The sequence below is a fragment of the Microtus oregoni genome, unplaced genomic scaffold (genome assembly GCF_018167655.1).
Source record: "Microtus oregoni isolate MIOR12 unplaced genomic scaffold, Mior012 000005F_ref0000423, whole genome shotgun sequence".
Lineage (NCBI taxonomy): Eukaryota > Metazoa > Chordata > Mammalia > Rodentia > Cricetidae > Microtus > Microtus oregoni.
The window spans coordinates 63,778,578-63,791,029 of NW_024543064.1; the positions used below are offsets into that span (position 1 = coordinate 63,778,578).

General features: G+C 35.9%; 1 protein-coding gene across 5 annotated transcripts in view; it reads left to right on the top strand.

Annotated features, from left to right (window-relative positions):
* Positions 1 to 12,434, top strand: part of Psip1 (PC4 and SFRS1 interacting protein 1) — a 48,786-nt gene extending 36,352 nt beyond the window's left edge. Inside the window, exons 8-16 of one of the 5 annotated variants that reach the window (XM_041651534.1) lie at positions 19 to 94; positions 834 to 1,059; positions 2,516 to 2,634; positions 5,122 to 5,177; positions 6,051 to 6,121; positions 6,332 to 6,433; positions 6,538 to 6,751; positions 8,140 to 8,251; positions 9,792 to 12,434. In XM_041651534.1, coding sequence (XP_041507468.1) covers positions 19 to 94; positions 834 to 1,059; positions 2,516 to 2,634; positions 5,122 to 5,177; positions 6,051 to 6,121; positions 6,332 to 6,433; positions 6,538 to 6,751; positions 8,140 to 8,251; positions 9,792 to 9,852 — 1,037 coding nt within the window. In that variant the 3' untranslated portion in view covers positions 9,853 to 12,434. The other 4 variants (XM_041651539.1, XM_041651536.1, XM_041651535.1 and 1 more) reach the window with 4 other exon arrangements.
* Positions 12,435 to 12,452: the final 18 nt, after the last annotated feature.

A 12,452-nucleotide genomic window follows, 5' to 3' on the forward strand; every position in this document is an offset into this window, starting at 1 on the left:
TTTCTATATGAAAATTAGCTACTGAAGTCAAGATTCCAAAACCAAGAGGCAGACCTAAAGTGGTAAAACAGACCTGTCCTTCGGAGAGTGACATGTGAGTTTTTTAAAATTCACTATATTACATTTTTATTTATATTTCAATATAAAATTCATTTCTACTTCGTAAATTAGTAGAAAATACATTTGTGTTTTTAACAGTTTTATTGTCTTATGTTTCTATTGCTATTCTGTTTCTGAAAATTGTAGAGACTGAAGAAATTGTATGAGCAGGAAAGATTTCTTAATTGAAAATCTGGTTGTTTGAGTAAAGCTTTTTCTTTGGTGTATGATAACAGAAACTTTGGTAATGTAGACTAAAAGGGGAAATTGGGCAGGGAAGATTGCTGAAGAAATGTTTGGGTAGATTATAGCTAAAGTAGTGTGTCCATAGAGGAGCTTCTGTTCTATTCTGTGTAATAAGTTCTTTAAAATAGTGTAAAAATTATGTTAAAAGCAACTTGGAAAACTGAGGAAGATCATTTTTATTGATGTGGTGCCATCATAATTTTGTATCTTGTAATATTTGTTGTAGAAATTCATTTTATGATAGGTTAGCATATATCGTCTTTTATGTTTTAGATTTTATTTTACATACACATTTGCAATGATTTTTCCCTTGAAATACTTGTTTGGTAAATGAGTATAAATGAAGGCTGAAGAGACCACTCAGCAGTTAAGAGTGCATACCTCCAGATATACATATACATGAATAAATACAAATAAGTCTTTCAAAAAAGAAAAATATAAATGAATACATAAAAGTTCATCTTCTATTTTTGTGTTCTAACATATAGGGTTATTGATGAAGACAAAAGTAAAAAAAAGGGACCAGAGGAAAAACAACCAAAAAAGCAGCTTAAAAAGGAAGAAGAAGGTCAAAAGGAAGAGGATAAGCCAAGAAAAGAACCAGATAAGAAAGAGGGCAAGAAAGAAGTTGAATCTAAACGGAAAAATGTAGCAAAACCAGGGGTTACATCAACCTCTGATTCAGAAGACGAAGATGATCAAGAAGGTGAAAAGGTAGAAAATCACATTCAGACCTCCCTACCATTTATGTGGTATAGTTATGTGTATACAAATGACCACACTGGCAACATCAGATGACCTCCTCTTTTGCACTTTTTGTATTTTGTATGGTTTGCATGTACGCTTGGGTAATCTTTCTCAGTTGCTCTTGACCTGACTCATTAAGAAGTGTTTCTCAAGCAAACCCAAAGCTCCCCATGTGCCTAATCTTGGTGTAGCCAGTTTGCTCTGGAGATCACTTGGATTTGCCTATGAGACTTTAATTACAGATGAGCCACTGCAATTATCTGGAATTTTTAGTTTTGGGAATACAGACTCTGGTCTTCTTGCTTGCATACCAGGAACCTTAACTGATGAACAATCCAGGAACCTTAACTGATGAACAATCTCCCTAGCGTCTTTTTACCTCAGGTTAATTTTTTTGAATGGCTGTTATGTGAGTTGGAGGTATGTGGGAGCATGGGCATGTTGAGACAGGGTTTCTCTGTGTAGCCCTGGCTGTCCTGGCTGTCTTTTTTTTTTAGGGTTTCTTTGTAGCTTTTTTTTGGTTCCTGTCCTCGAACTAGCTCTTATAGACCAGGCTGGCCTCGAACTCACAGAGATCCACCTGCCTCTGCCTCCCGAGTGCTGGGATTAAAGGCTTGTGCCACCACCGCCCGGCTCAAACTCACAGATCTTTCTTGCTTTTTAATACACATAATTCTTATGCTGCGAGCATAAGTTTACATGGGTCTCTTTATGTTTTCTAATAGAATTCTATTAGTTAATATAAAAAGCTTATTTGAAACTTTGAATTTATCTTGCCCTTATAATTTTTTAGAAATTAGACTTTTATTAAATCAGCTATGTAAACAGGTTATAGATAGATGACCCTGATCAACAAAGACACAAGAGGTGTATTTATACACGAAATTTTAAGCTTACATTCTTTTAATAAAATGTAATTTTATTTGGATACTATATCTTTTTTGTGAAAAAAAAATAGAAATTTTGTTTAATAGCCCTGAAGTGTTTATATGGGCTTTAATATCTCATTTGTCTGAATATTTTAGTTTCTAATTTTCGGGGAGAAGGAGTGGTTTTAAGATAGGGTCTGAACTTGGGTCTTCAACCTTGGCCGATTTATAAACTTGCTTTGTAGACCAGGTTGGCCTTGAACTCACAGGGACCCACCTGCCTCTGTCTTCCAAGTGAGATTAAAGGTTCATGCTAGTATACCCTGCTCAAATTCAACAATGTTAATTCAGTAGCTTCAGAGTGTTGAAGTTAAAATGATTGGAGGCAGACAGGTCAACATCCTCTCAGTCACAAAGCTCACTGCTACAGGGTGGTAGTAGGCTCACTTCCACAGATAGAGAAGAGCCAGCACATGCCGGGTGGTTGCTTGCTATCTACCAAGATTGTAATCAGTCAGTGGGAGTAAACTAAATCCACCCTAATTCTCAAACAGAAGAGAAAGGGTGGAAGAAACTTCCAGACCGCTCACAGGAGGAATATGCTGAAAGGCCAACATGAGAAAGAAACCACAGAGCGGAAGCGCAAGCAGGAGGAACAAATGGAAACTGAGCAGTAAGTAGTCTTTTTAGTTCTATAAATCTTAAGCTTTTTTTTTTTTAAAGAGTAGTATGAAAGATTTTAAGTACACTCTCATTTTCCAGACTTCATGAAACCTTTTGAAGCAACTTTCCATATTAGAAAAGTGTTCGGTTTGTGCTGTTGGAGGATGAGATGCACTGAGGTGTCCTCCTTGAGCTGTCTGTTAACTTCAGTGAAAGTGCAGTGAGGAGCTGTTAGCACTTTACAGACTACTCTCTCCTCCTGATTTGTAATGATGGAAACATTGGTGGGGAAAGAATGCAGTAAATACTTGTTCTTGTCGTGCCACCAGCAGGCCTGTGTACAAATTAGTAAAGATAGCAAAAGCACAGTTGGGAAGCAGGAAGCCGAGTAAAGTAAACCCAAAGGCTGGCAGGACTTGCATTTGATGTGTTTGAATTACACTTTGACACATGGAAACAGTAGACCTTTTCCATGAGGAATTTCTTCCTCCTTTATTGTATACCATTATTTTATCAGAACAAGGAATAATGATTGCTATGATAATTAGACTTCATGTCTTTATTATATAGTTGTTTCCTAGTTTATCATTAGACTCTTTTAGACCGATACTTTATAGTGTCGAAAACTGGGCTTTTTTCGCTAGTGAGTTGATTTGAAAACATATTGTAGGTAAGACAGTGTGGCAACTACTAAAAATCATTTTCTTTTGCCTTTATGATGCATCTATCTGCAAGCTGAACATCTTTATAGATATATTGTCTCTGGTTCTGTAGCTATTTGGAGGATACAGAGCAGTTTAGCTGCTTGAGTTTAAAAGTGATTAAAATGCCAGACCGTGGGCACATCTGTAAATGCCGTTACTCCTGTCCTTTCTCTCCCCTGAATAACTGTGACTGTTGTTGCTTTTAACTCCCAGACTTAAGGCATAAATTAGTTGTTGTTTAGTAAATCTAGCCCAATCCTTCTTCAGAATCTCAAGATATCTTTTTGTATTTCAGTTTCTTTTGAATGTCCTCCAATGTAACTTTCTCAAATTCTAATATTTGTGTTTTCTTTCCTTCTCCTGTTATTACAAAACTTTGTACTTGGACAGTTTTGCTCTGTAAAGCATTTCAGATGCAACTTGTGTGAAATGCATTATGCAAAATAAAGTTTATTGTATTGTATTCCCAGCCAAACAACATGTAATCTACAGTAATAAAAAAATATATCTCATTTTGGGCTCAAAGCATTAATCCAGTAACTGAAAAGAGAATACAAGTGGAGCATACAAGCGATGAAGATCTTGAGACAGACTCATTGGACTGAATTTCCCCTCCCCCCCTTGATGGAAGAAATGTTCCAGATTCTAAATTGAGGACTTCATTATTAATGGCATTATTAACTGTGTCATGATTGTTAACAAAATATCCTGTAAGGTGCACACTACATATTAAGGTTGGCCATCATTCCTGTTTTTTTTTTTTTAAACCAAGCTTAAAATGAAGCTTTGTGTTTGAAAGTTATATAACAAACATAGATGAAGAAGACGGTGGTTGTACATTATTTCATTTAGAAAATATGAAAACTCATCTTGTTTTGAAGCTAGGTGTTAAACTGGAATAGCTATTAAGTTCTTGAAAAATGGGGCAGTTGTGCCCTTTCCTTGACATTCTTTTGTTGTTAAATTCTTTAGTCTTGTTTTTTTCTTTTTAATCCTGAGAGATTAAACATTAGACTTGTTAAGTAAAAAAAAAAAAATGAAACTGTAACCAAAATTTTAAAATAAAGTTTTTTTTAAAAAAAATGTGATTTTTAGGTATTTTTTTGTTCTTGTCTATTAATTGGTTCATAATAGGGCCTGAACACCAAGCCAATGTACTAGAGATTAAAATTTCTAATTTAAAAGGTTATTTTTGTTAATATTAGTAATATAGTTAGTTTTCATTTATGAGATGGTTTGTGAATAACAGTGGATGTCATTTAGCTTGATAACAATGGCACCCTTTCCAGTTTTAAAAGACCATATAATCAGTTTAAAGTAGATCTAATCACTATTGAAGTTAATCTCAACGTCCTTTGATTTACCTGCCCTTTGGAGATGTGGGGAACAACTAAATTGGTCTACTTTATAATATGCTTTAAAAAAAATAATTATAGGAAAAGAAGTTGATTAAAAATCCATTAAGCATTTATAGGTGTTCTCTTCCCATTGTGGCTTGTTTGGCCAGTAATCATAAAATTGGATTTTTAGCATCACATTTCAGTGTGACTGCTTCAAAGTCACACTGTGATTATCTCTGAAAAACTAAATTAGCTTGTTTGAGTTTTGTCTGTATTTATGCTAATGATGTAGAACTGCATAGTTTTAGAAACTAGTCAGTGTCCTGTGTTGTAGGCTGATTTACTATTTTTAAGGACCATTTTTTTAAACCTTTACATAGGGGAATATGGGCGTCTGCTAACCTAAGTCACAAAGTTCCAGTGTTTTGAAATATTTGTGTTAACATTTGATAGGCAGAATAAAGATGAAGGAAAGAAGCCAGAAGTTAAGAAAGTGGAGAAGAAGCGAGGTTAGTTATTTTACTTTCTAAGATACAAAATCACACATAGAAAGTTTATGTAAGCTGGGTATGATGGCACATTCCTGTAATCACTTAAGGAAGCATAGCCAGGAGAACCACAGTTCCAGGGCACCCAGGGATACAAACTGAGACCCTGACTTAAAAAACCAAATAAACAGATTAAAAAACTTTTAAGAGTATTTTTTGCAGTTCCATCCCATGTTTTTATTTTTTATTTTATTCATTTATTTATTTTTTGGTTTTTCAAGACAGGGTTTGTCTGTGGCTTTGGAGCCTGTCCTGGAACTAGCTCTTGTAGACCAGGCTGGTCTCGAACTCACAGAGATCCGCCTGCCTCTGCCTCCCGAGTGCTGGGATTAAAGGCGTGCGCCACCATTGCCCGGCTCATCCCATGTTTTATATTCTACAAATAATACCTTTTTAAGTCTGATGGAATCTATGTTAAATTGCATTTTAAGCAATTAAAGTTAACTTGCTAATGTCTCTGTATTTTAATGCTTATTTGGGGACAGTTTTGCAACCCTGCTGAAGCACTGGAGGGTTACCCATTTTGATAAATACCTTGCAGTTAAATGAGTGAGGTAAAACAAGTTAAGAGCTGACATGTAGGTCATCATATGAGGCAAGAGTTTAGAAACAAATGCGGCTCAGTGGTATTTTTGTGCTTTTATGCTGCATGTTTCTTCTCCAGACCATATATTAAATTTAGTAGGTAACTTCTTAGACTATTCATCTATAATGGGCTTCTTAAAGACTACTAAGAAAACTTTGTAACCACCATTTCTTTTATTTGTTAAACTGTACAGAGATATGGTGTGGGGGAAAAACTATTTACTGTTTTTCACATATTTCAATTTATAGAAACATCAATGGATTCTCGACTTCAAAGGATACATGCTGAAATTAAAAATTCACTCAAAATTGATAATCTAGTAAGTGTTTAACCTCATTTAAAATGCACTGCTTTAATAGCTTTAAATATTTTCTCACATGACTTAAGTGTATAAGTTTTTAAAGATTAAGGAAACAATACCTGGCCATTTCGTGCCTATCATCTTAAGAGCTTTAAAAAAACCTTCAGAAGTAGATTATGTAGATGCTTTGGTAATTAACAGTTATGAAATTGCTGTTTTGTCATGAAGGATGTGAACAGATGCATTGAGGCACTGGATGAACTTGCTTCACTTCAGGTAACAATGCAACAAGCTCAGAAACACACAGAGATGATCACAACATTGAAAAAAGTAAGTGGTTTGATAACCTGTAAATTTTTTCTCAGTTCTTCATTTTTAAAGAAAAGTATAAGTAAATCAATTAGGAAAGATAATCATGACTATTGTTTTCTCAGATACGGCGGTTCAAAGTTAGTCAAGTTATCATGGAAAAGTCTACAATGTTATATAACAAGTTTAAGAATATGTTTTTGGTTGGTGAAGGAGATTCAGTCATCACCCAAGTGCTGAACAAATCTCTTGCTGAACAAAGACAGCATGAGGAAGCAAATAAAACCAAAGATCAAGGGAAGAAAGGGCCAAACAAAAAGTTAGAAAAGGAACAAACAGGTATGTAATAACTTAATGCTGGGTTTCCCTCTCTGTTACTTGCCAGCACTGCTTTTGTAAATGGTTTTGTTACATGTGTTAGAAAAGGTGGCTATTGAAACATGTATCAGCAATGAGGTTGCATTGTATATTCATTGACCTTCAAACAGCTGGAAATGTTCAACACAGACACAGTACTTGTACACAAAATAACTGGTAAAATTGTTATGTTGGGTATTTTGAAGGACTAGAGCAGTAATACTTGTAACAAAACCATTGTTAATGACAGTTTAGTTTCAGGGAAAGGATGTCTTCTAGAGAAGCAACCCATTTTCTCTCATTTGCTTTTGCCAAAAAATACAGTATACAGTAGGCACAGAACCAGAGTTGCTGCATCCTCGTTGGAGCCAAAGATGCTGCTTGTTTCTTTCTGATCATGCCAACAGGTTTTCAGTGTTAGTTACCCTAAGCATGTTGTACACTGTGTTAAGTACTAGATCTTTAAATTGTTAAGTGGATATAAGTGGTATTTTACTGTGTTAAAAGAAAATGGTAACCAGTATCATCTAAATGGAGTTAGGAATAGGTGCTGCGAGTCGATCACAGACTGTCCGAATAGATGGCTGACGCACCTTGTTTTGATGTGCCAATGCATAAAATTGTCTTGAGGCAATGTGTTTAAGATGCATATGAAATTGAGTCTTATAGTCAAGATATCTAAAACACTGCTGGCTCCAAATTATTAGGTAAACGAGTGCTAAATGTGGTCCTGTGTAGCCTTTTGCCCACCCAAGTATATTTAAAAATAAATTTCATACATACTGTAGTTCAGAACTACAATACATTGTAGTTCAGAATTTACCTACAGAGGATTCTAAGACTAGAACACCACTATCTGCCCTCCAATTCCATGACAAAACACCATAACTGGCATATACTTGTGGTTAAAACCGAGACAACAACAACCAAAAAGCTTTTATACTCATTAGATTACCTTAGATATTTATTAGTAAGTTTTCAGAAGAATGCCCAGTCACATCAGTTTGAGTACTTTATGCTCTAAAATACTATAAATACTAAATTTAATTATTCCCCCCAAAAAAGCTACATGCATGCTAGTGACTAAAAAGTTCTGCCAGTTACAGTATTCCAGATGTAATGTGATGAGATTAGTAATTCAAGTCATCTGTCCACTTTAAAAAAAATGTTTCTTGTTGTGCCTTACCTACTCTAGACTTTGAATGATACAAGTTATTGGTATATCTTTTCATTCATCTTCTTTGAAATGACATCAGACCTAATCCTAAAATAAAAAGTGTTAGGAACGTAAGAGTCATACTTTGACCTTGAACATCTAGGATAATTTAATGTATTATTTTGTATGTGCTAACAGTTTTTGTATTCTAAAGGTTCAAAGACCCTAAATGGAGGATCTGATGCTCAAGACAGTAGTCATCCACAACATAATGGTGACAGCAATGAAGAAAGCAAAGACAGCCATGAGGCTGGCAGTAAGAAAAAGTAAGGGCAGTAAGAAAAGTAATGGGCCTTTTGAAATTAAGGCTGGAGAGATGAGACTCCAATGTTAAGAGCACCGCTGCTCTTCAGAGGACTTGGTTTGGCACCCATATATAAAGCAGCTCAGAACTGTCTTAACCCCAGTTCCAGATGATCCCTACCCTTCCTGGCCTTGTTGGCACCAGACACTCACATGGTACACAGACATGTTCAGGAAGAAAGCCCATACATAAAATAATAGAAAAAATTTCTTGAAGTGTCTTAAGTGTCTTGCTTTTTTTTTTGCTGAGTCGGGCTTCAAACTCCTGAGCTCTAAGAGATTCTCCTGCCTTGGCTTTCCCAGTTGTTGCGAACACAGAGTTGTACCATTGTGCTTGGCTTATACAGTTTTTTTGTTTTGATTTTGAGATAGGGCTTCTCTTTGTAGCTTTTGCTATCCTGGAACTCGTTCTGTAAACCAGACTGGCCTCGAGTTCAGATGCCTGCCTCTGCCTCCCAAGTGCTGGGATTAAAGGTGTATGCAACCCCAACCCCCCCCCCCCCCCATTAGTTCATGATTTTAGCACAGTAATTCTTCCTAAGGCTAAATATGCTGGGGAAATACTATCACTGAGCTCAATGATTAAAAAGAAAAAAAAATGATTTTTGTTTAACACTTCCTTTCCCTACACACCCCTTTTAGACAAGGTCTCACTGTGTACGTTGTGTTGCCTGGCTGTCATGGAAGTTGCTGTGTAGACTAGGCTAGTCTTGAACACAGAGAAGTCTGCCTCTAGAGTGCTTTGATGGTCCACTATATCAGTCTTACTAAGTTGTGAATCAAAACAGCAGGAGGGACTGAAGAAGTGGCTTAGTGGTTAAGAGAACTGGCTGTTCTTATAAAGGTCCCAAATTCAATTCCCGAAAGCAACCACATGGCTACTCACAACCATCTATAATGAAACCTGATGCCAGCTTCTGGTGTGCAGAGGAATATGCAGAAAGAGCACTACTCATTTATTTAAGGGAAAAGACAAGAGGAAGAAGGGTAGATGTTAAGGCAGGCTGAGTTCAGTCCCTAGCACCAGCAAATAGAATAGAAGGCTACATTGCGAGTCATCCCAACATCCCCAAAAGGTTTATTGAGACAGATCTCCCTACACTGTCCAGGTCAGCCTTGAACTTGTAGCCGTTACCCAGACACAGTCTGTTTGGGATGACAGGTTAATTACTGCCCCTATATTTACTCAGGAAAATGGACCTCAGTAGGAACTCTGAAAGAAAACAATTTTTCTTTGAACCTTGATATGTTAAGTAGGTACTTTGTCTAGTTCTTATTTTATGTTGTCATCACAGATACAAATTCTGTTTAAATAAAATTCATCTTAAATTTAGTGCCAGATCTAGGATGCCTCCTTGGGTTATCTCACCAGATCTGTGTATTACTTTAGCAACATATATGTTATGTGTTTGTGATTTTTTTTTTAAATTAGAATTAAAGCTCTTTTTACTCAAGAGAAAACCCCAATACTTGTGACAGCTTTCTTTTTTCCCTTTATTTTAGATCACCCGGAGAAGAGAGAGAGGCTGAACTATCTCTGAAGGAGTCACCACTAGATAACTAGATTGGCAGACGTGGGGTGTAATGAGTATGTGAAGTCTGTTGTGAGTGGCTTCATCTGAAATACTTAGGCTGCTGACTGAAAGGATTAAATTTTTTATAATTATAGATTTTGATGTTTAAGTAGTTTGGGGAAAGAAAAATCCCTTTATGTTTGTGTAAAAGTAAAACTTATTGCTAATTTTCCGTGTGCAGTATTAACAGCTCCATCATCCAGTTCAAGTGTGAGGGAAACCTACTTAGAAAGGTTGACCTGCTTTATAGACGTGACTAGTGTATTTCGGTTAGTGTGTGTGTGTGTGTGTGTGCGTGTGTGTGCGCGCACATGTAATTGGTAGTAGGCCAGTTACATTTTAAAACTGCTACTTGTATAAATCGTTCTTCTCCCAAATAATGTGGGTTTGTGCATAGTTTTTACAAATCTTGGATTTACCAGACTGTCTTTTCACTGTTTGTGGGTTTTTTAGAAGTTGAGCATTTTTATGGTTGATAAAATGAATGTTACTTCTAAGTACTCACTCCTTTTTATCAGAAGTTAATGTAACCTCAGTCTATTGTGCTGCATTAGCTTGCCTCTTCCTAATAATGTGTAGTCTGTGTGACACCCACATGTCCAACTAGAAGGTACAAATTTGATGACTTTTGAAAGTAATTTAGTTTCAGGGCTGCGAATTCAGTGGAGTCAGAATTAAAGAGAACAGATTGGGTATATAGAGGAACTTCATATACAATCCTTTATAGTTACTAATCACAAAAACCTAAAACTAGTTTGTTTTTAATCTCACACATTAAGAAGAAGGTCATGCTCACTGAGGTATGTGTGTGTTTTTAAATTGTAATCAGTCCATGATACTTATTAAGTGGTAAATAAATAAGAAAACTAATGGGATTTATATTTAGTTTCTGTATCATCAGGCATCACAAGATTACAAAAATAAAAGGTAGAAATAACAGTTGCTCCAAGACAGTAAGTAGATAATCCATACACACAAAGAGACCATCAGAGTCTGTTAAGGAATAACATTTCAAAGGTCTTCTGAGTAATCACGTCATCATTTGTTTCCAATTGGAAGAAAGGTTCATCACTATGTTTTGAAATTTTAATGGGAAAGTGACTTAATAGCAGTGTTTTTTGTGTTATGTTTATATATATGACCTTGACGTCTCATAATTATTTTCACTTATGTAAAGGACTTTGAATTATTCAGTAATTGAACTTTTGCTCTTATTGAACTACTGTTTGGGGCAAATGCTGTACATTATCTACACCACTCTTCTGTTTTGTCCTTAGTACATTTTTAGCTTGAATGAAAATTATTCTAGTTAAGCCATAAGTGTCAAATGTGTAAACTTGTTTTAATTAAAATTTTTTCTACCAAACTCTATTAGTAAATTATTATTACTGCTAGTTGAGAAGAACTACTGAAAGAATTCTAGATAACCTGCTAAGGAAGTAGTGTCGTCCTTAGCCCCCACTGAGGTCCTGTTAGGGGATAGAGGAGGTATGCAGTAGTAAGCTCAGGGAAGCACTGTCACTTGCCTCTGTGGACTTCCCGTTCTTCACGACAGTGTCCCACTCAGAGTGCTAGCAGCGTTCTTCTAGTCATTACCTTCTTAGGTAGGTGTCTGCTTGAAACCATGTGTGCTTTGGAACTGTCTGTCACAGGCAAGCTATCACTCTGAAAACTCTAAACAAAATTGCATTAAACCTACCACCTCTCCCAGTGTGCATAGTATGCATGTGTAATATGCATGTATGGATACCTATTTTGATGTTGTTTTTCCCAGTTGTTTGGATCAATTTTACATATTCCACCTTAATGAAAGATTCTGATTGCAAGTCCTGATGTACAAACAGTTCACCAGAGCTCATTAGACCATATATGCTATTCTAGCTAGAAATTCTATAGCATGGTGGATTTTTACCCAGACAGTGATGTGGCACACTAAAAATGTTCCTGTTTATATCCACTGACCTGATTAAAAAGTGCCAGGTGGGGATGCAGTCTGCCATTCACTCCTGTATGCAGAGCAAAGGCTTCAGCTAAAAACTTTATTCCATTCACTCCTTTATGCAGAGCAAAGGCTTCAGCTAAAAAACTTTATTCCATTGGTTAGAGAATAGACTACTATCTACTGCAAATAGCAAAATGTGCTTAAATTTGTGTTGTGTGATTCACCAACAGATATTAGTGATGAGTGCCCTGCTATAAAATTACAAGGTGTAATTATCCTTAAAAGAATTGTGAAGTATAAACAAGATGCTTGAGGAAACAGTTATTTTCTATACAGCAGTCTTGTGCAGGTATATCTATAGGGATTTTCACTGATAAGGTTGTGCCATTCACATTTACCTCTGCCCTTAAAGTGACACATGAAATTTAATTGTTATGTTGTATTTAAAAGATATACTGGCATAAAGAAAAACTGTTTGAAGTCAGGGGCTTTACACTTGTAACTATAAAGTTGAAATTCTTTTCATGTGAACTAGTTGGGATACCTAAATAATTGATAATTACAGTAACCTGGTGAGCCTTTCCTTATTTCTACCATCAAAGAAATGGAAGGTATGTGAACTGTGGGTAAAAAAAAGTAGAATAGCAT